Below are 24,040 nucleotides of genomic sequence, written 5' to 3'. Positions count from 1 at the left end.
TATCAAATATTTGTATTTATAGTAATTTACTCAATTAACATTTGAGAAAGTAACGGTAATAACAATAATAAACATCTATGACACTGCTTACCTTGGAGGCTGAATTTTAAACTTTTCAAAAATTTCTGGATATAAAAGTGGGAATACTACCATTTCCTTTAGTGCATGAATATGATGGCTCAATCCACCTATGCTATCAAACCGTACCTTGGAAAGAAGGGGAAAAATTTTATATAAAACAGTTTTATGTGTTTTATAAAATTTTTTAAATTTATAAAAGAGTCTTACGATTCAGAAATATATGCCTTTAGCAGAAGCTTTTAAACGTAACTATAAATAACTGTAGAAAAATAAGGCTAACAATAAAATCCAAGTTTACATTTCAGTTGAGGCAAATTAAGCTACCATTATTTAATCTAGTAACTCAGAACCAGGATTAATTCCCAACCTAAAACTTTAATAGGTATCTATAAGAGATTTTTTATATTACACTAACACATACAATTTTTATATCATACCAGGTTCTAATGGGCCAGGCACAGTGGCTCACACTTGTAATCCCAGCACTTTGGGAGCCCGAGGTGGGCAGATCACCTGAGGTCAGGAGTTTGAGACCAGTCTGATCAACATGGTGAAGCCCTGTCTCTACTAAATATACAAAAATTAGCTGGGCATGGTGGCGCATGCCTGTAATCCCAGCTACTTGGGAGGCTGAGGCAGGAGAATCACTTGCTCCCGGGAGGCGGGGGTTGCAGTGAGCCAAGATCGCACCATTGCACTATAACCTGGGCAACAAGAGTAAAACTCTGCCTCAAAAAAAAAAAAAAAAAAAAGTTTAAATGGCTTTAAAAATATATAATTATTTTGTACATATATTCTCAGAAGGGGGCAATATTGTCCTCACAGGGGCAAAAATTGGTTCAGGGATAGGGCAAGAAATAATCTTAGCTATTTACAATAGTTTGTAGCCCTCCCAAGGTCAATGTTACCTGACAAAATGTTATTCTTTAATATTTAATTTCTCTAGTCAGAAAGAAATTTACTTTTTTTCTTCTTTATGGGACAATGATGAAAAAATGATTTTAGAAACACTGATCTATCACAAGAAGCAGCAAAGACTGTTCCTCCCACCCATAATAGTTTAAATAGCTAGAAGGCTTTGTAAGAAAAAAAGTGTACAGAAAAAAATGCTTAAAGAAAATTTTGCCCAAAATGTTAACTGTGACCGCCTCTTCCTTGCTTCTTCATTCTGTTACGGTACTCGAAAATGTTTTACAATGGAAGTATTACTATGATAGAAAAAGTGAAAGTAAACTATTAACAGAAAAATAAAAACAGAAGTTAAATAACAGAAACATTCTAAGAGAAGCTAAATTTTAAAGAAATAAGTGGTCTGGCGTGGTAGCTCACGCCTGTAATCCCAGCACTTTGGAAGGCCGAGGCAGGCGGATCACCTGAGCTTGGGAGTTCGAGACTAGCCTGACCAACATGGAGAAACTCCATCTCTACTAAAAAAAATACAAAATTAGCCAGGCATGGTGGCGCATGCTTGTAATCCCAGCTACTCGGGAGGCTAAGGCAGGAGAATTGCTTGAACCCAGGAGGTGGAGGTTGCAGTAAGCTGAGATCACACCATTGTATTCCAGCCTGGGCAACAAGAGCAAAACTAAGTCTCAAAAAAAAAAAAAAAAAAAAAAAGGAGAAAGAATTCACTCTGCTTTGGCAGAGACATCTAAAGTTTACTAGATTCATCTGTAAATGGATAAATGAAAATAAATGAAAGGAAAATAAAAATGAAGAAAAAATTTTTTAAAAGACAAAAAAGAAATAAAACTAACTAGATTCAAAAGAGTAAAGTGCTGGTAAGGCAAATACGCAAAGATCATTAGGTAAGGTCTTCTGAGAAGATGCACTATTAGAAATGGGATTCTGGTCATATGTAATACTCTAATATTTCCTTAGGGCCTGGTTAATAAAGTAAGACAACCATTTTCCTCTATGACTTCAGATTAGAGATCGTTAAAATTTCATCTTCAAGTATATATGCAATTCTATTTGATAACTTATTTTAAATCCCTCTATGAAAATCACTTAAATTACATTGTATAGAGAGATTTTTAGGAACAAAAAAAAATACATCAAGTAAGCTCTTGGTTATGCAGTAACCTTATTTCAAAATATCCCCCCAAAATAAGATACTACTCACAATGAGAAAGAATCTACCATGTCCTCCGAGTCTTATGTCTGTTTTTGTCATCCATTTCGCAAAGTGACTTCACCACCACTCTTTATATTGATGACCCGTATCTGAATTTCTAGTCCAGATATTTCTCCTTAATGCCAAACCTAAATAACCAATTACCTACAAGGTGCTTTCACTTGTAGTATACCTCAGATACCTAAACATGTATTAGTTAAATACAACTAATTAAATCATCTTCCTGCCTCAAACATTTATTCCTCTTCTTATGTTCCCTACTCAGAGAATCAAGCCATTTTCCACCCAGACCATCCATTATCTACCTAGTCACCTAAGCTAGAAACCTGGGTAATACTCTCAAGTTGTACCTTTCCCTCATTCCCAAAAAGGAATTAATTCACCAAATTCTGTCATTTCTGAATTCAATCCTCAATTCTTTCAAAACCATTTACTTCTTCAAATTGTTATCCTACTTTCTACCATGACCATTACCCCAGATTACTAGACTACAGGAACATCCAGTCTCCCTAATGCCAGCCTTGCTTACCCCAAATTCATTAACTATATCACAGCCAGAGTGATCTACCCAAAATACAAAATCATGAAACTAGGCAATTTCAACAATAGCCCATTGTTCATCATGGTTTATGAAGCGTTGCCCCTTATAACCTTCTCAGCCCCATTTCCTACCTGTTACATATTCCAGTAACACTGACATGAAAACACGTGACTAAGCACCACATGTGGCTAGGGTTCTTAGGTTTCAAAATATATACATCGAAACATTAACACTGTCATATCTGAATTTTCTAGTTCTACTATGTGCTGCCTTAGAAACAAGAAAAAAGCTTAAAAAAAAGAAAACTTCTAGAAAAACATTTACAAAACTTACTGATTTATCAATGTTCATTGGATCAACATCAGCCAAGCTTGCACCCACTTTCACTCGTTCTCGGAGAATACCGCTAGCTAAGTCCTCTGCTCTGAAGTTCATAGGCAAACACCTGAAATTTATAAAAGTGCAAGTGAAGTTGCATTAAAAGTTTCACATTTTTAATGTTAAAATAAGTTTACATTCCTTGATGTCTTCATCTTTCTCCTTTTTCTCATAACCCAGAAAATAATATCAAAGAATTTCATTCTTTTACTCTACTTTTCTTACATTCTTGTCAAAGGCCAAAAATTAAGTTACTCACTAGATAAAGCAACAAGATTGTTAATCTATTTGCCCAAAGAGCCCAATCTATTCCATTTTAGGAAAATATCTTAACATAACTGATTATCCCATGTCATACAACTATAAAAATAAACCTATATGTACTATAATATATGGGATTAAAATAAAATCAAGCTATTGACTGACTGAGGCAAGGTCTCACTCTGTTGCCCAGCATGGAGTGCAGTGGTGCAATCATAGCTCACTACAGCCTCAACCTCCTGGGCTCAAGTGATCCTCCCACCCCAGCCTTCCAAATAGCTGGAACTACAGACAGGCACCACTACACCTGGCTGAATTTTTATACAGACAAGGTCTCACTATGTTGCCTAGGCTGGTCTCAAATTCCTAGGCTCAGCCTCCCAAAATGCTGGGATTACAGGCATAAGCCACCAGCCCAACCTTTATTATAATATTTAAATCTATCCTCAGATATTACATGAATATGTCTACTCAGTTATATGATTGAAAAAACTGTCTTCCCCTTTTGTTCGAAAAAAATCAATTAGCGATCACATCTTGAATACTAAGCTTCATCTTTTGTGTAACTACCTTAAGAGAGATCTCTATACTACATTATTTAACACATTATTTAATATATTACATTATTTAATTTCCATAAATTAATATACTCAACTTCCTCTTTTAACCTTGGGTAAACACCAAACAATGGCATTAACAGCCTCAAAAAAGTCTAGTATCTATAATGAATGTAACTTCATTGATACTTCTGAACCCTAATTTATAAAAATATATTACCAATCAGAATAGTTCGGATTAAATAAGCATAAATTCTTTTATTTAAACTTGGGTTTTTCTCATTTTCTTTCCATCATTCACATGAGAAATTCTTTTTTAGTATACAATCTAATCAATCCAAACTTGTTTCCAAGACCTGCTAACTGAAAACTTGGTATTTCTACAATAAATAATAATTTGACACTTCAATTATTTACTCCTCCAATGAAAATTCTTTGAGGTTTTAGTGAGCCCAACAGTGATCAGTTAGTTACCCTAGTTAGGCAAAGATCACCATAGGCACTTGTTCAACCAACAACAAAAAAAAAATAAATTTTTCCAATAAAAATCCAAGGTCTCCTGAGATACTTCTATTAGAAACCATGTCTTAACCTGACTGCTATAATACTGTAATCATTATAAGTACCTAAAATCAACCTCATTAAATGGATTTAGATTAGAGAGGAGGTACAGAGGAAAAGACAGATACTGCCATATAGGCTGGCCTGTTTCCCTTAGCTCTCCTTACTTTCCCTCTCCACAAATTATTTTATCATAAGTACTTTCAGACTAAGTAATTTCAGACTAAATTTCCCAAGGTTAGATTTCTATTGGAAGAAAAACTAATTAGAAACCAAGTCAATGTCTTCATCTAGTCTAAAATATGTGTTGAATATCAATGTTAGCAAAATGCCAGTATAGATAAGAAAATCATTCAAAAAAAAACTTATTTTTCCTTTTTTCTACCATGGAAATAGCACTAAAAATTTTACTAACCTATTTCTTGCTCTTGCCATGCTCTTTGATTTCCTTCTTTCAAAGCGTTCCTCATCAGAAGAAGTTGTGTCACTACTATGAATGGCATGCTTCTTTCTCCTATTTAAAGAGAATAAAATGCTTAAAACCATTATAATAGCAAACAACTTTTTAAAACACACTGTAATAGCTCAGAGGAAATTCAATCAGCAAATATTTATTAAGATTTGTACCCTCATACAGTTTACATGAAGTATAAGTTCTTCATGTAGTAATTACATGAAGCAATAAGTTCTGCAGAAAAAAAGGAAAAAAAAAAAAGGCCTGCAATCCCAGCACTTTGGGCAGTCGAGGTGGGCGGATCATGAGGTCAGGAGTTCGAGACCAGCCTGGCCAACATGGTGAAACCTCATCTCTACTAAAAATACAAAAATTAGCCAGGCGCGGGGTAGGCACCTGTAATCCCAGCTACTCGGGAGGCTGAGGAAGGAGAATTGCTTGAACCGGGGAGGCGGAGGTTGCAGTGAGCTGAGATTGCACCACTGCACTCCAGCCTGGGTAACAGAGCAAGACTCCTCCTCGGGAAAAAAAAAAAAAAGGAGAATAGGAAAGCTAAAATTTTTTTAAAAGAAAAAATCAGGAAGGGAGTCAGTAACCAACTTTTTTTTTTTTTTTTGAGACAGTGTCTCACTCTGTCACCCAGGACGGAGTGCAGTGGCAAGGTCAGGGTTCACTACAGCCTCAACCTCCAGGGCTCAAGCGATCCTCCCACCTCAAACCCCTGAGTAAATGGGACTACAGGCACCCGCCACCACACTGGCTAGTTTTTGTACTTTTTGTAAAGAGGGGGTTTTACCATGTTGCCCAAGGTGGTCTCAAACTCCTGAGCTCAAGTGATCTACTCGCCTTGGACTCCCAAAGTGCTGGGGTTACAGACATGAGCCACCGCACGGGGCCAGCAACCAATTTAAATTACATCCAAATTTAGTGAATATCTGTCACTGTTTGATAAATAACATTAGAATCTCAGGAAAAAAAAAAGTTTATCTTTTTTTTTTTTTAATTTTATCTTTCCCAAATAGTCACAGTCCAGACATTTAAAGAACAAAAGAAAAATAATACACTGGATTACAGAGGACAAGGGCTTTAACTTTCCACTTAAGATAGTTCCATCCTATTTGAACTTCTTATAAAATACATAAAATATTTTGAAGAAAAAAGTAGTTTATAATCAGAACTACTATGGAGAGATTAGGTAATATGCCAGGCTAAAGTCATCACAAAGGAGAAACAATATTTACTGAATGCCAGATTATTAGTATAACTCATGACATCTCTAAGAAACCTAAAAAAATACTATAATAAAACCACAACAAAACTATGTGCTCACAAAGTGTTCCAACTGAGTTCATCATATCTAAATCAAATGCTTCAACCACTTCTCTTAAACTGTACATTCAGTTAGCAATTCCACTAACCAGTAATTTGCCAAAAAAAAAAAAAAAAAAAACCTCAAAAATCATCCTAAATCCCTTTTTGCCCACCACATAATCATTGCCATTGAGTCCTAGCCACACTCCCTGTAAATGTCCCTCATATCGTCTTTTTCTCCACCCCTACCTAGGTTTCACTTACCACCTGCCTAGCCATTTAATCACCCTCAGCTCTGCTTTACTGGAAAAAAAAAAAATGTGCCATGATCTTACCTCGGATCTTGTTACCGCATGAACTGCTCTCCACCTCTGCAATTTTAAAATGTAATGGCCTACTTTTTGAACATAACCTCCTAACATACCAACTTTCAACTCATCAAGGCCTACTACACCTGAGCACCCACTGACTCAGAGTCAACTCCCTTCGAAGCTTAATTTTCTGTCAAGACTCACAGGAAAAGCTATTACTTCAGTTTTTAATCCTCCTACCTGACTCTGTCTCCTTTTCCTTCCATTATACTTGCTAAATTTCAACTCTGTACCAATCCAAGTAATAAAAGTAGAATGCTGAACGGACTAATGAAAATCCACACAACCAGCCGGGCGTGGTGGCTCATGCCTGTAATCCCAGCACTTTGGGAGGCCGAGGCGGGCAGATCACAAGGTCAGGAGATCAAGACCATCCTGGCTAACATGGTGAAACCCCATCTCTACTAAAAATACAAAAAATTAGCCAGGTGTGGTGGCAGGCGCCTGTAGTCCCAGCTACTTGGGAGGCTGAGGCAGGAGAATGGTGTGAACCCAGCAGGCAGAGGTTGCAGCAAGCCGAGATCGTGCCACCGCACTCCAGCCCGGGCAACAGTGCAAGACTCTGTCTCAAAAAAAAAAATCCACACAACCATACAAGCTGGAATCATTGTCAGTAATTTTCTCCAAGCACAAGTAGCCTTCAAAGATGTCCCAAAATCTGTGCATCAGTACTCCACTTCAATGCCCACATGTCCCATTAGCAACCCAGATTTTCTCAACTTCTCCTTAAGATCTTTAGCCCACCTCCTACTCCTTCTCTACTAATCGGAATCCTTTCATTACCTTCTACAGCTATTTTTTGTGGGGGAAGAGGGAATTGTTTTTGTTTTTTTTGTTTTTGCTTTCTTTTTTTTTGAGACGGAATCTCGCACTGCCGCCCAAGCTGGATGGAGGGCAATGGCGCGATCTCGGCTCACCGCAACCACCATCTCCCGGGTTCATGCGATTCTCTTGCCTCAATTTCCCAAGTAGCTGGGATTACAGGCACACACCACCATGCCCAGCTAATTTTTACATTTTTAGTAGAGACAGGGTTTCACTGTGTTGGCCAGACTGGTCTCCAACTCCTGACCTCATGATTCGCCTATCTCAGCCTCCCAAATTGCTGGGATTACAGGCATGAGCCACTGTGCCCAGCCTGTTTCTGTTTTCCTGTTTTTAGACAGAAGGTGTCACTCTGTCACCCAGGCTGAAGTGTAGTGGCATGATCATAGCTAACAGCAGGGAGCCACAGCATCCATGGCTTTACGCACAGTCTTTCACCCCCCAGGAACTGCATGCACCTGATGGTCTTCAAGTTCTTGTCAAATTCACAGACAATGGGAATACCAGTCGGCAGGTTCAGCTCCATGACAGCCTCTTCAGAGAGACCCTCCAAATGTTTCACAATGCCCTGAAGGCTGTTGCCATGGGCCACAATCAGTACCCTTTTCCCTTCCTTTAGGAGGGGAACTATTTCTTCATTCCAAAAGGGCAGAGCTCTGGCTTCGAGAGTCCTTCAGACTCTCACAGGAGGGTAGCTGATCCTCTCTGAGGTCTGCATACCTGCGATCCTTACTAATGTTGCTGTAGAAAGGATGGTCAGGCTCCACTGGAGGTGGTGGAACATCATAGGAGAGCCTCCAGATCTTCACCTGGGCCTCACCATGCTTTGCAGCAGTTTCTGCTTTATTGAGACCAATCAGACCCCCATAGTGCTGCTCAATGAGGCACCAAGTCCTCACTACAGGCAACCACATCTGATCAATGGCATCTGGCACTGTCCAGAGGGTCCAGATTGCTCTCTTCTGCACTGAAGTGAAACAGATGTCAAACTCACAGCCAGCATCTCGCAGCGCCTGCCTGCAACTCTTCACCTCCTCATGGCCCATTGGGCTCAGGTTGGTGTTGTACCAGCCGCTGAAGCAGTTCTCCAGGTTCCAGGTGCTCTTGCTGGGCCGGATCAGCACCAGTTTGTAGGCGGCCATGCCAGTAGGCTGGGGAGGCCCTGCATCAATTTTTGATACTTCCCAATTCTCCAGGAAGATAGTTGCAAAAATTATCTGCTTAATCTTTGCAATTTTGGTATTGATCCTCTCCTCTACTTCTTCCTCCCCATCAGGAAAGTTCCCAAGTTAATGTGTGTATTGGGTCTATAATTTATAGAAATGTAATTAATTTGCCAATAACAGCACAGAAGGAAGTTGGTGGGAGAAAAGTTGTATTGGTCTAAGAAAATGACTTCAGATAGTAAACTGAATGCATAAGAAAAAATAAAGAGAACCAAAAATGGTAAATAAATTTAGAAGTTAACAATACCTATAAATATATACAGTCATCCCTTAGTATCTACAGGGGAATGGTTCCAGGACCCTTGTGAGTACCAAATTCCAAGTATGCTTAAGTCCCTTACATAAAAATGGTATAGTGTTTGCACATTGCAAATGGCCTACACACATCCTCCCATATACTTTATTTGAAAATTTATCAAAGACTTAATTTAAGAGTTACCTCCTGTATACTTCAAATCATCTCTAAATTAATTATAATACCTAATACAACACATATGCTATGTAAATAGTCATCAAGCTGTATTTTTTGTTGTTGTATTGTTGGGGTTTTTTCTCAAATATTTTTGAGGCGTGGTTGGTTGCATTCACAGATACAGAACCTGTGGCTAAAGAGGGCCAACTGTACTTGCTAATATTTCTTCTCGTAACTTCAGTAAAAGCCATTAAATCATATAAAGTAATAATTCCAACAATGTATTGTTAGATCTGTAACACTGTTAGGTGTTATACAAATAACAATAACACAACAAAAAGAGTTGTATACATAATTTCCCAATAAATAACTGAAAAGCCAAAATTCTAGTTGGGACTGGGCACAGTGGCTCATGCCTGTAATCCCAGCACTTTGGGAGGCTGAGGCAGGCAGATCACCTGAGGTCAGGAGTTGGAGACCAGCCTGGCCAACATGGTGAAACCCCGTATCTACTAAAAATACAAAAATTAGCCAGGCGTGGTGGTGCATGCCTGTAATCTCAGCTACTGAGGAGGCTGAGCCAGGAGAACTGCTTCAACTCAGGAGGCAGAGGTTGCAGTGAGCTGAGATCACATCACTGCGCTCCAGCCTGGGCGACTGAGTAAGGCTCTGTCTCAAAAAAAAAAAAAAGAAAAAAGAGCTTAAAAGCCAAGGAGTATATATACAAAACTATACAAAACGAACTCAAATCATATACAAAAATTAACTAAGTAAATCAATGACCTAAACATAAGAGCTAAAACTATAAACTATTAGAGGAAACCACAGGAACAAATCTTCATGATCTCTGAGTTGGCAATGGATTCTTAGATAAAACAGTAAAAGCATAAGCACAAAACAAAAAATAGGTAACCTGAACTTCATAAAAATTAAAAGTTTGGCCGGGCACAGTGGCTCAGGCCTGTAATCCCAGCACTTTGGGATCACTTGAGCCCAGGAGTTCAAGACCAGCCTGGGCAAGGTGGCAAAATCCCATCTCTACAAACAATATAAAAATTAGCTGGGCATAGTGGTGTGTGTCTGTAGTCCCAGTTACTCGGGAGGCTGACATGGGAGGATTGTTTGAGTCCAGGAGACTGAGGCTGCAATGAGCCATGATCATGCCACTGCACTCCAGCCTGGATGACAGAGCAAGACCCTGTCTCAAAAATAAAAAATAAACTTTTAAAAGTAGAAACCTTCCTTTATTTCTATTTTCTTCTACATGTAAAAGAAAGGATAATTAGGGCCAGGCGCGGTGGCTCATGACTGTAATCCCAGCACTTTGGGAGGCCAAGGTGGGCGGATCACAAGGTCCGGAGATCAAGACCATCCTGGCTAACACGGTGAAACCCCATCTCTACTAAAAATACGAAAAATTAGCCAGGTGTGGTGGTGGGCGCCTGTAGTCCCAGCTACTTGGGAGGCTGAGGCAGGAGAATGGCATGAATCCAGGAGGCAGAGCTTGCAGTGACCTAAGATTGTGCCACTGCACTCCAGCCTGGGCGACCTGAAATCCCAGCTACTCGGGAGGCTAAGACAGCAGAATTGGTTGAACCCAGGAGAAGAGGTTGCAGGGAGCCGAGATTGTGCCACTGCCCTCCAGCCTCCAGTCTGGGCGACAAAGCAAGACTCCACTTCAAAAAAAAAAAAAGTGGAAACCCTCCTTTGTACCTACATGTAAAAGAAAGGATAATTAGGGGGGAAAAATATTAAAGATTAACTCGAATCAATGCTTCAAATGAAAGCAATATGGGTCGCTTAGATTCAACTCTGCTAAGAGACCAAAGAGCTGTGTAGGTTCAGTGAACGTAATTGTTAAAACGACAAATATTCCAGGCAAACTGTGAATCAGGAAGATAACAGTAGCATGTAGGATGACAACTACTAGTCACTAATTAAAGAAAAAAAGACACAATTAGTCTCTCATTGACAAATGCAAATGTTTCCTTTCAAAAACAAACCTTACCTAATATGGCTTCTTCTTGCTGGAGATCTATGAATATCAAACAGCGTGTTTTCCCTCTTTTTTTGATGAGCTGGTACTAAAAGGGAAGAAAAGGATATAAAGAAATAATAAATTGATAAATTAATGTATTAAAGGAGTAGAAATGACTTCAGCTCACTTTTTTTTTGTTGTTATTTGACACGGAGTCTCGCTCTGCAGTGGCGTGATCTCTCATTCACTGCAACCTCCCCCTCCTAAATTCAAGCAATTCTCCTACCTCAGCCTCCCAAGCAGCTAAGACTACAAGTGCGTGCCACCACACCCAGCTAATTTTTGTATTTTTGGTAGAGACAGGTTTTCACCATGTTGGCCAGGATGGTCTCGATCTCCTGACCTCGTGATCTGCCCACTTTAGCCTCCCAAAATGCTGGGATTACAGGATAAGCCACCGCACGTAGCCCTGTTAACTTTTTTTTTTGATATGGAGTCTCACTCTGTCTCCCAGACTGGAATGCAGTGGTGCGATCTCAGCTCACTGCAACCTCTGCCTCACAGGTCCAAGCGATTCTCCTGCCTCAGCCTCCTGGGTAGCTGGGATTACAGGCACCCGCAGTCATGCCCGACTAATTTTTGTATTTTTAGTATAAATGGGGTTTCACCATGTGGGCCAAGATGGTCTCAAACTCCTGACCTCATGATCTGCCCACCTAGGCCTCCCAAATTGCTGGGATTACAGGCGTGAGCCACTGTGCCTGGCCCCTGTTAACTTTTTAAATAAAACCTAGTCAAGTGCCTTCAACTACCAAATGCTGTCTAGAAGCAAAACAAAAATAAAAATTTTGTGGCAATACTATGAAGTTGCAAATAAACATTCTAAACAGATGTTAACGTAATCTTTGTGACTATGAGTTACACAAAGATTTCTTAGGTACATGATCCATTTTTTAAAATGTAGCTGGGTGCGGGGGCTCACGCCTGTAATCCTAGCACTTTGGGAGGCCAAGGCGGGCGGATCACCTGAGGTAGGGAGTTCAAGACCAGCCTGACCAACATGGAGAAACCCTGTCTGTACTTAAAATACAAAATTAGCTGGGCATAGTGGCGCATGTCTGTAACCCCAGCTACTCGGGAGGCTGAGGCAGAAGAATCGCTTGAACCTGGGAGGCGGAGGCTGCAGTGAGCCAAGATCGCTCCATTGAACTCCAGCCTGGGCAACAAGAGCGAAACTCAGTCTCAAAACAAAAAGAAAAAAGAAAGAAAAAAAGAAATTTAGCACAATCCATTTAAGAAATGATTCATTAAAAAAAAAATTGTTATAGGCTGGGCATGGTCCCGGGCCTTTGGAAGGCCAAGTCAGAGCATTGCTTTGAGACCAGGAGTTCCAGACCAGCCTGGGCAACACGGTAAGAACCCAACTCTAGTTTGAGGCACGGCGGATCACTTAAGATCAGAAGTTTGAGACCAGCCTGACCAACATGGTGAAACCTCGTCTCTCTAAAAAATATATATATACAAAAATTAGCCAGGCATGTAGCATGCGCCTGTAATCCCAGCTACTCAAGAGGGTAAGGCAGGAGAATCACCTGATTCCGGAAGGCAGAGGTTAGAGTGAGCTGAGATCACACCACTGCACTCCAGCCTAGGTGACAGAGCAAGACTTTGTCACAAAAGAAGGAAGGAAGGAAGGAAGGGAGGGAGGGAGGGACGGACAGAGGGAGGAAGGGAGGAAGGAGAAAGGGAGAGAGAAAAAGAGAAAGGAAATAAGGGGTGAGGGGAGAGAGGGAAGGAGGGAAGGAGGGAGGGAAGGGCCGGGCGTGGTGGCTCACAACTTGTAATCCCAGCACTTTGGGAGGCTAAGGCAGGTGGATCAAGAGGTCAGGAGTTCAAGACCAGCCTGGCCAAGATAGTGAAACCCCGTCTCTAATAAAAATACAAAAATTAGCCAGGCACAGTGGCAGGTGCCTGTAATCCCAGCTACTCGGGAGGCTGAGGCAGGAGAATCACTTGAACCAGGGCAGCAGAGGCTGCAATGAGCCAAGAGCGCCACTGCACTCCAGCCTGGGCGACAGAGTGAGACTATCTCAAAAAAAAAAAAAAAAAAAAAAGAGAGAGAGAAAAAGAAAAGAAAAAAAGAACCCAACTCTACACAAATATTTTTTTAAATTAGCCAAGCATGGTGACATGCATCTCAGCAGGCTGAAGCAGGAGAAGGCTGCAGTGAGCCATGTTTGTGCCCCTGCACTCCAGCCTGGATGACCCTATCTCAAAAAAAAAAAAAAAAAAAAAAAAGCAAAATGTATAAATTGGAGTTCATTAAAAATTACAAATGGGCCAGGCATGGTGGCTCACACCTGTAATCACAGCATTTTAGGAGGCCAACACAGGTGGACCACCTAAGGGCAGGAGTTCGAGACCAGTCTGGCCAACATGGTAAAGCCCGTCTCTACTAAAAATACAAAAATTAGCTAGGTGTAGTAGCGCATGCCTGCAGTCCCAGCTACTTGGGAGGCTGAGGCAGGAGAATCGCTTGAACCCACGAGGTGGAGGTTGCGGTGAGCCAAGACTGCACCAATGCATTCCAGCCTGGGCAACAGAGTGAGACTCTGTCTCAAAAAATAAATAAACAGGCTGGTGCAGTGGCTCATACCTGTAATCCCAGTACTCTGGGAGGCCAAGGTGGGCAGATCACGAGGTCAGGAGATCAAGACCATCCTGGCCAACACGGAGAAACACCATCTCTACTAAAAATACAAAAAATTAGCCAGGTGTGCTGGTGGACACCTGTAGTCTCAGCTACTCAGGAGGCTGAGGCAGGAGAATGGCAGGAACCCAGGAGGAGGAGCTTGCAGTGAGCAGAGATTGCGCCACTGCACTCACTTCTGCTTTTCAAAAGATACTATTGAGAGAATAAAAAAGACAAGTAACAGACTGTCTTGTCTTAAAAATATTTGCAAATGACATATCTGTTAAAGGTCTAATATCCAGAACCTATAAGGAATCTCAAAACTCAATAATAAGAAAACAAACAACCCAATTGAAAAAATGGCAAGGTATCTAAACAGACATTTTACCCAAGATTTACCACTGTCAAAAAAAACAAAAACAAAAACACATGAAAAGATGCTCCAACACCATTAGGGAAATGCAAACTAAAACTATAATAGATACCTGTTAAAATTAATTAAATAATCTGAGTATAGCAAGTGTTGACAAGAATACAGAGCAACTACAGCTCTCATACACTCTTAGTGAAAGTGGTATAACCACTTTAAAAAGAGTTTGGTAACTTCTTATATCTCATCATAAAACCCAGCCTTTCTACTCCCTGGTATTTGTTAGAAATATACAAACGTATGTCCACACAAAGACCTGTTCATCACAACTTTATTTGTAATAGCCAAAAACTGGAATGGATCATAATGTCAAGTAACAAACGAATGGATAAACAAATTGTGATATATCCACACCACAGAATGCTATTCAGCAAAAAAAAAAAAAAAGGAATACACAGCTGGGTACAGTGGTTCAAGCCATCACAGTGCTTTGGGAGGCAAAGGCAGGAGAATCCCTTGAGGCCAGGAGTTCAAAACCAACCTGGGCAACATAGCAAGACCCTGTTTCTACAAAAAAAATTAATTAGCTAGGCATGGTGGTGTACACCTGTAGTTCTAGTTACACAAGGAGTTGAGATAGGAGGATAGCTTGAGCTCAGGAGTTTGAGGCTGCAGTGTGTTATATTTGTGCTTCCAAACAGCCACTACATTGCACCATGAACAACACAGTGAGATCCCTTCTCTAAAAGATAAACTTTTAATTTTTTCCTTCTCTCAGCAAAAAAAGAAAAAGAAAAAAAGAAAACAACTAAGTTATTGGCCAAGCTGCAGCCACATACTATTTTTGTGACCTCAGGTAAGTCGCTTAATCTCTTGGACCATAAAGATACTTTCCCTAGGCCGTGTACAGTGGCTCACACCTGTAATCCCAGCACTCTGGGAGGCCGAGGTGGGCCGATCACCTGAGGTCAGGAGTTCAAGACCAGCCTGGCCAGCATGGCGAAACCCTGTCTCTACTGAAAAAATACAAAAATTAGCCAGGTGTGGTTGCAAGCACCTATAATCCCAGCTACTCAGGAGGCTGAGGCAGGAGAACTGCTTGAACCCAGGAGATGGAGGCTGCAGTGCACTGAGATAATGCCACTGTACTACAGTGCCTGGGTGACTGCAGACTCTGTCTCAAAAAAAAAAAAAAAAAAAAAAGAGAGAGATACTTTCCCTGAAGAATTGCTGTAAATTAAAGTGCTCAGTAAACTATACAGTGTAATACATTAATATGAGCAGTATTACTAAATACAAGGTTCTATAAATAAAATGTACATGCTGTATGTAAATCAATACTGCTACCACATACTTTGACTTTCTTTCAGTTGCATCTGTGTGCACAGAAGTATATGTAGTAAAAGATACAGTATATAAAACCCATAAGAGATTTCCTTCTTTTAAATTTGGCAATACTAATTTTTTAAAAAGCAGTGGCACATTTTTAGTAGAGACAGGGTTTCACCGTGTTAGCCAGGATAGTCTTGATCTCCCGACCTCGTGGTGGCAGGCACCTGTAGTCCCAGCTACTTGGGAGGCTGAAGCAGGAGAATGGGGTGAACTTGGGAGGCAGAGCTTGCAGTGAGCTGGGATCATGCCACTGCACTCCAGCCTGGGCAACAGAGGAGTTGCCAAAAAAAAGCAGTGGGGCAGAATAAGTTACTCAACTACCAAAAATAAAAAAGTTATTTACAGTTGCCTACCTATTGGAGGTGCTTGGTATCGATCCACTGTTTTTCTCTGTCTCAAATTATATGGTCTATCATTTTCTTCTCCTTCTGCCTCTTCAACTTCTATATCTCCATCCTCCTCTTGAGATTCTAGTTTCCCACACACAAAAACAAAAGAAAAAAGCATTGTTTTAATCCAAAAGGATTAGTCTACTCTAGAACTGAATATTTACACTTTATCCATTACTCTTTTTGCACAGGTGACATTTAAGTGCCAACATACTATGTAAAGCATACGTAATTAAAAATCAACCTAAATGGATGTAAAAGAAAATACTTTCCCTGCCAGTGATCAATACAATTATCTGCTAAATAAATTAATGTGATCATATTTTATCTCTTGATTTACTTAGGAACTTTGATTCGCTTTGGTCATACAACGCAATAATAGAAAACAGACTTAAAATTTTATCCAACTACAGCAAACCTCAATCAATGTTCAATTAACCACTAAATTAGTATTCAAATACCCTTGGTAATTCAAAAAAATATGGTTATAGGTAATTACTAATGTTACAGCAAGAGCAACTTATGTTGGGAGTGTAATGATTTGTTAGACCTGTTGATCACAATTAAGCATGGATTAGTTACATTTTGGTAGCAAAGTGCATGAACGCATTGAGATGGAGCATGAAACAGACTTCTAGGGTATTGGTAATAGTTTATTTCTTCACATAAATGATCATTTTATAATTCTTTTTTTTTTTTTTGAGACGGAGTCTTGCTGTGTCGCCAGGCTGGAGTACAGTGGCGTGATCTGGGCTCACTGCAACCTCTGCCTCCCGGGTTCAAGCAATTCTCCTGCCTCAGCCTCCCAAATATGCAGCTGGGACTACAGGCATGTATCACCATGCTTGGTTAATTTTATATTTTCAGTAGAGATGGGGTTTCGCCACACTGACCAAGCGGGTCTTGAACTCCTGACGTCAGGTGATCTGCCCGCCTCGACCTCCCAAAGTGCTGGGATTACAGGCATGAGCCGAAATACTATTTTTTAAAAATGATTTGGCTATAGCTACAACGTAACATCTAAGTCCAGTTAAAATAAGAGTCTAGCTGGACGCTAAGGCACCTGCCTGTAGTCTCAATTACTTAGGAGGCTAAGGCAGGAGGATGGCTTGAGCCCAGGAGTTTGAGTTCAGTCTGGGATAACACAGCAAGACTCCATCTCTAATTTTTTTACTTTTTATTTTTTTGAGACAGAATCTCGCTCTGTCACCCAGGCTGGAGTGCATGATCTTGGCTCACTGAAACCTCTGCTTCCCGGGTTCAACCGATTCTCATATCTCAGCCTCCCAAGTAGCTGGGATTACAGGCATGCACCACAATGCCCAACTAATTTTTGTATTGTTGGTAGAGACAGGGTTTCACTATGTTGGCCAGGCTGGTCTCAAACTCCTGACCTCAAGTGATCCACCCGCCTCAGCCTCCCAAAGTGCTGGGATTACAGGGGTGAGCCACCACACCCAGCCTCTATTAAAAAAAAAATTTTTTTGAAGAAAATTAATAAGCATATGAACCCCCAAATGCAATATGTAACTTTTTAACCACAAGAACTGTCAATATAACACAATCATATTAAAGCATAGAAAAAAATATAAAGCTGGCAGTGATACTTAGAGAAGCAGAAGACTAAAATTGCAAAGGGCTGGACGTGGTGGTTTATGCCTATAAACCCAGCACTTTGGGAGGCTGAGGCAGGAAGACTATTTGAGCTCAGGCGATCAAGACCAGCCTGAGCAACAAACATATTGACACCCCATCTCTATAAAAATTACAAACAATTTAGCTGAGCATGATGGCATGTGCTTATGGTCCCAGCTACTCAGGAGGCTGAGGTAGGAGGATTGCTTGAGCCTGGGAGGTCAAGGCTGCAGTGAACTGTGATTGTGACAGTGCGCTCCAGCCTGGGTGACAGAGTGAAAAACTGTCCCCAAAAAAAAAATAAAGAACCTGCCAAGGACTTTATATTTTACTCATGACATCAGAAAGCATTATTTGAAAAATTTTTATTGTTAGGTTGTACAGAAAAATCAACACACACAGTATTTATCTAAATAATACTATAAAATATTTGTACCTAAGTAAGTTATCTAAATATCCAAAACATTACTTTTTGAAAAATGTCTGTACCATAACACAATATTACAGGCAAAAATTCTAAATATGGCATATCTACTTTGGAAACTCTACAAAGATATTCAGTTAATGAAAAGGCAAAAATCACATTATAAATCTGTCTCACCTATACTGATTTTCTCCAAAGGAAGCAATTTAGAGGTTCTAGCTGTAACAACAATAATATTTGCTCAATAAAGTGCCTTCATTAGAAATATCACCTCTTCAAAACTGGCTAACAAAATATTAACTACAGAATTTTTTTAAAAAACACAGTCTTCTCAATCTAAACTACACAAATAATGGGAACTAGTAAGATTCCCCTATAAAGTACTACTAATTTGCATTTACAATACACCAAATCTTCTGAAAATCCAATTCAATAAAGATTAATGCCAGGCCGGGCGCGGTGGCTCACGCCGGTAATGCTAGCACTTTGGGAGGCCAAGGGAGGCGGATCACCTGAGGTCAGGAGTTCAACACAAGCCTGGACAACAAGGCGAAACTGCGTCTCTACTAAAAATACAAAAATTAGCCAGACGTGGTGGTGCACACCTGTAATGCCAGGTATTCGAAAGGCTGAGGCAGGAGAATCGCTTGACCCGGGAGGCAGTCTGCAGCGAGCCGAGATCGCGCTACTGCACCCTAGCCTGAGCAACAAGAACAAGACTCTGTCTCAAAAAAAAAAAGATTAATGCCTACAGAATTAAATCCTATAGGTATACTCTTCATCAATTTATAATCCACGGGGCCAATGTGCTGCTATCATGTTCCCAACTCCGGCCCTACAAATTCAGTCTGGGTTCTTCAGTTCAGAACCCACGAAGGCCTCAGAAAAGAATAGTATAGTCCCCTTCCACTGGTATTAGAAGTCTCTCTCTAAACTTTACTCTTTATTTCTCAGACCATACCTAAATTCAAGATCCACATAATCAGAGATTTAGAGGCCATGGATAACAAAGTAACCATCCAGTTAGAAGGTGCCTAAGTACAAAAAAGTCCTCATCTAAGAAGCAAATGAGCCCAAAGCAAATCCCATACCAGATCACTGAAGGACTACCAATGGCTACTAATGAAATACATTACATAATGTACAATGTGCACTTCAAAGGATTTTTCCAAATGAAGGAAATGAAACTCAGATTGCCAACTAAATTTAAATTATTTCAAATTATACAATATAGACCTCAAAATCCATTGTAGACTTGGTAATAGTCTACAAATATTACTTGTATATTTTATTTTTCCTCCCTCCCACCTGAACTTTCTAGAATTTCAAAAGATGCTTTACAAACCTTCTTCTTCACCCTCAGTAGAAACTTCATGATGATTTTGTATCCCATAACTATTTCTCCTTAGTGACTTTCTTCGCCTTTTCACTCTTGAATACATATCCATGTTTTCCTTTTAAAGAAAGAAATCTGTCAAATAGTAACATGACATTTATTCTCCACTATAAAAAAACAACCCAATGGGACACACCTGCTCAACAAAATTTATTGAGCACCTATTTGCATGCCATAGATTTGTGAAAATGGAGCTTCCTAAATTAAATAAACGTAAGAAATAAAAAGGAAAAAAACTTATAACAAACTTATAAAAATGTAAAACACATAATGCCAGCAACATACTTTCTCCCTCAAGCAAATTACAGCCTAGTAGGAGGGAAATAAGACAATCACAGGTAATTATAAAAGAAAGTAAAATAAGTTAAATGCCACAAAGAGAGGTACAAAGTACTCTAGAATTCAAAGAGAAGACCCTCCTTTTGTTATGGGGTAAAGGGAAGGGAGGCAGTGTCTGAAATGAACCTTGAAACAAAGATAGAACTGCATCAGTCACTAACTAGAAGTATTAACAAGAGTAAAGGTTATAGGAACAAGAATCATTTGTTTACACTTAGGCAATGGTATGTGAGAAAACAAAGTTGAAGCCAGATCATAAACATCAAGGTGTTTTTAATAAATTCAGTGCACAACAAAAAACCATTAATGGTTCAAATCAGAAGAGTAACAGAATCACAGTTGCACTTTAAGGTGACTCATACAGCAAAAATGAAGAGGGTTTTCTTGGGAAGGTTATAGCAAGAGGAGAATGAAGAAAAGAAGCAAGCAAGCAATAAAATCCCAAATAAGTTGGAAATGAAGAGGAAGGAATACTCGTGCTAATTCAAAAACATCCAACTGTTGCATTCTCCCTTTAAATTCCTCAATTAAAATAAAACGTATTTACAAAGATTGCTACAGCTAATATACTCACAAATTCTGTATCTGTCCACATTCGAAGTCGTTCTACTTCTCCTGATCGACGATTCCGTCGGATATTAATGTTGTCCATTTCCTGTAGCACAGCTTCAGCAGTGCTACAATCATATAATAAAATCAGGATTTAGACAATGGTGGCACCATATACATAAAAGAGCTCTTTGTGAAAGCGTAATCAAATCATCTCTGATGTGTAATTATACACAACTTTTTTTTCTTTTTTGTTTTTTTTAGATAGTGTCCCTCTGTCACCCAGGCTGGAGTACAGTGGCCTGTTCGTGGCTCACTGCAGCCTCAACCTCCTGGACTCAAATGATCCTCCCACCTCAGCCTCCCGAGTAGCTGAGACTACAGGCATGCACTACCATGCCCAGCTAATTTTTATATTTTTTTGTGGAGATAGGGTTTCACCATGTTGCCCAGGCTGTTCTTGAACTCCTGGGCTCAAGCGATTCATTCATCTCAGCTCCCAAAGTGCTGCAATTACAGTGGTGTGCCCCACTACATCCCAATTAAATACCTCTTTCATAACCAGCATCCATTATCAGAATACAGTGCCCAATAAGAAAAGCAAAACCAGGACATCTTCTACCTTAATATACACATTAAAATAAAACTTTTTAAATATAAGGCTTTTGTTAATAAGGTCCCAATAAAAAAATCCATAATGCCTCTATGAATAATTATCAGATATATGACACTGAAAAAATACTAATTCAACCTTTTTATTGAAAGATGGTGTTAAGAATAACTTGTATAAAATAAGTGTATAAAATTATTTTATTTTTATTTGTATAAAAATAAGTAATTGTATAAAATAAAACAATTTGTAAAAAGTTTAAAGCCTTATAAAGTTTACTGGACTCTTTCAGAAATTCAAGTAAAACACTGACATTCAAGAAAAACATGCTAACATCTTAGCAATTTTCTTTTTCTTTTTAAAGAGATGGGCTGCTGGGCACGGTGGCTCATGCCTGAAATCCCAGCACTTTGGGAGGCCGAGGCAGGTGGATCACGAGGTCAGGAGATTGAGACCATCCTGGCTAACATGGTGAAACCCCGTCTTTACTAAAAATACAATTAATCAGGCATGGTAGTACACGCCTATAGTTCCAGCTGCTCGGGAGGCTGGGGCAGGAGAATCGCTTGAACCCAGGAGGCAGAGGTTGCAGTGAGCCAAGATTGCATCACTGCACTCCAGCCTGGGCGAGAGATTGGGGTCTCATTATGTTGCCATGACTGGTCTTGAACTCCTAGGCTCAGGATCTTCCCACTTTAGCCTCCTGAGCAGCTATGACTACAGTCTCCAGTCACCACACTTGGCTATCTTGGCAATTTTTATTTTGTATTTTAAACAAATACTTACATAACAATTACTATGCATCTAGATACTGATCTAAGCATTTAACAATACTTAAGTTTTAATAATAACTTAAGCGCAAATTTGATGTTACCACTGTAGAATATAATTTCCTCTCTTGTCAAATAGGGATTGTACTGACCACCCTCTCCAGGCTGTTGTAAGGATTAAGTAGGATGACATATTATCTGAGAACAGTCAAGTTTTACAGATGCAGACGTTGAACGGACAGTCAGCTCACTGACTAGCTAAGAGACTCAATCCCACATACTCAGTCTCAAAACATCTTCAATTCAAACTCTTGAATTGACCCACCACACCCAGCTTCAAGTTAAGTTTTAAAAGAACTGTACTGATTGCTAAGTCGTTTCTTAAGCTATTTTTTTAAAATGTAACTGTCTTAAAAAGCAAATAATTAAATGAAATTGCTTAATACATAGCATTCATACCTATTTACTAGTTGATCAAATAACAAACTCTGGTTCACACTTTCAAATCTGTTTTTCCTGGAACGACAACTTTTTCTGACTTCCATGTCACCATTTATACAAGAAAGGTCCCCATCTCCCTTCTTTTCCCCTCGAAGGGGATGGCTTCGAAGGGCTACAAGAAGAGAGATATTTACATTTCAAAGTACAGAATTCAGAAAGAAAGAAAAGGAAAAAAAATGAAAAAATTACTTTTAAAAGACTACAAAAAGTTTAATATAACCTTTTAAAGGCTTTAATATTCAATAATCTAAAATTTCGATGAAGTTTACAATGTCATAAATAATTTAAATTATTTCAGGTACGCTGATTTCCCAAAGTTTAACAATTACATATATTTTTTTACTATGACTGAAATTCAGCCATTTCCAACTGTATGCTCAGCACACTATTAAATCACTCTATTTTTCCCCACTTTACTGCTTTCTCTAACATTGCAAGAATTTTAATACTAACCAGTTTTATAATAGAATACTCACATAAACTACTATGTCCGTTTGGTAATGTAGCACCAGGCTGAGAAGTTAACCTAGAACACAATTATATTTAATATGCAAACACATCAACATTTGTTTATATAAGCAAGAAATGCAATACTGTTGGAATTATTTTAATCTTTAAAATGTTACTTTAATCTTTAAAACTTTTTTAAAAGATAACTTTTTTACTGTAAGATTGGTAATATGCCAATTAATAAAATATACTAGCTAACTTAGTTAAAAGCCATTTTATTACTTCAAGAAAAGCTTTAATAACATTATAAACTAAGTTTACTCTGCCATCAACTTTACAAATTAAAACCCAAAAAAAAGGCTTAAGCTTAATATGGACCATAAAATTAACTGAGACCATAAGTAGCAGGGGTCACAGGCATTAACTATTGGTTTTGGTTGTTGAAATAAAATTGAAACAATGATAAATTTATTAACACAATAAACAGTAAGAAAAAAGTGCTTGCATACCTTTATCATTTAATAATTTCTTCAAAGTATGTTATTACACATCTAAACTGACAAATGAAAACAGCTGATTTATCAAAAGAGCCATTTTACAATTCTCCCTTTTGGGTGGAAGAAGAGAAACGTAAATCGCTGGAAAGTTACTAACAAGGCCATCAGAACATGAGGACTAGGAAAAAGTCACAGTACTTCTTAGTATAGTCAGAAAGTTGAAAAGTAAAAACTAAATTGCTGCATAATAAAAGAGTTGTCAATGCAAACTAAGATATTTTTGAAATATCCAACAATTATTAGTTTCGAAGATTAAAAAACTAGGGAAAGGACAGCCAGAAAATCACAAATATATGTGACTGTCTTTTTTTTTTTTTCCTCGAGACAGAGTCTTGCTCTGTCACCCAGGCTGGAGGTACAGTGGCACGATCTCGGCTCACTGCAACTTCCGTCTCCTGGGTTCAAGCGATTCTCCTGCCTCAGCCTCCCAAGTAGCTGGGATTACAGGCATGCACCACCATGCCTGGCTAATTTTTGTATTCTTAGTAGAGATGGGGTTTCACCATGTTCATCAGGCTGGTCTCGAACACCTGACCTCAGGTGATCTGCCCGCCTCTGCCTCCCAAAGTGCTGGGATTACAGACGTGAGCCACCACGCCCGGCCCCTGTGACTGCCTTCTATGTGGTGTGCACAAACTTTTAATCAAAATAATCTAACATTTTTGGTTACTCTAGTACTCTTCATGTTAAATTATAAATATATTGTATATCACAATACCCCTGCCCAGCAAAGGTCACAGTTAAGATAACTAAAGGTTATAAACAGAAACGCAAGCCAGGCACAATGGCTCACGTGAGCCTGTAATCCCAGCACTTTGCGAGGCCGAGGCGGGTGTTCACCTGAGGTCAGGAGTTCGAGACCAGCCTGGCCAA

General features: G+C 39.4%; 1 protein-coding gene and 1 pseudogene across 28 annotated transcripts in view; both read right to left on the bottom strand.

The window, feature by feature from the left end:
- ATAD2B (ATPase family AAA domain containing 2B) overlaps nucleotides 1–24,040 on the bottom strand; it is a 213,570-nt gene that overhangs the window by 154,578 nt on the left and 34,952 nt on the right. For 17 of the 28 annotated variants that reach the window (XR_012422623.1, XR_012422617.1, XR_012422614.1 and 14 more), the window contains exons 3-12: nucleotides 22,637–22,686; nucleotides 22,119–22,272; nucleotides 20,305–20,407; nucleotides 19,341–19,449; nucleotides 18,173–18,214; nucleotides 15,901–16,017; nucleotides 11,124–11,199; nucleotides 4,932–5,030; nucleotides 3,093–3,204; nucleotides 92–207 (exon numbers count right to left, since the gene is read on the bottom strand). Coding sequence is in view for 15 of the 28 variants with exons in the window: in XM_065527661.2 (XP_065383733.1) it covers nucleotides 92–207; nucleotides 3,093–3,204; nucleotides 4,932–5,030; nucleotides 11,124–11,199; nucleotides 15,901–16,017; nucleotides 18,173–18,214; nucleotides 19,341–19,449; nucleotides 20,305–20,407; nucleotides 22,119–22,272; nucleotides 22,637–22,686 (978 nt within the window). In the remaining 13 variants the exon portion in view is untranslated. The remainder of the gene's footprint in view (nucleotides 1–91; nucleotides 208–3,092; nucleotides 3,205–4,931; nucleotides 5,031–11,123; nucleotides 11,200–15,900; nucleotides 16,018–18,172; nucleotides 18,215–19,340; nucleotides 19,450–20,304; nucleotides 20,408–22,118; nucleotides 22,273–22,636; nucleotides 22,687–24,040) is intronic. The other 11 variants (XR_012422622.1, XR_012422620.1, XR_012422619.1 and 8 more) reach the window with 1 other exon arrangement.
- LOC141408368 (phosphoglycerate mutase 1-like) lies at nucleotides 7,739–9,808 on the bottom strand (annotated as a pseudogene).

The sequence above is a fragment of the Macaca fascicularis genome, chromosome 13 (assembly GCF_037993035.2).
Source record: "Macaca fascicularis isolate 582-1 chromosome 13, T2T-MFA8v1.1".
Classification (NCBI taxonomy): domain Eukaryota; kingdom Metazoa; phylum Chordata; class Mammalia; order Primates; family Cercopithecidae; genus Macaca; species Macaca fascicularis.
This window is presented reverse-complemented; position numbering and strand designations above follow the sequence as displayed.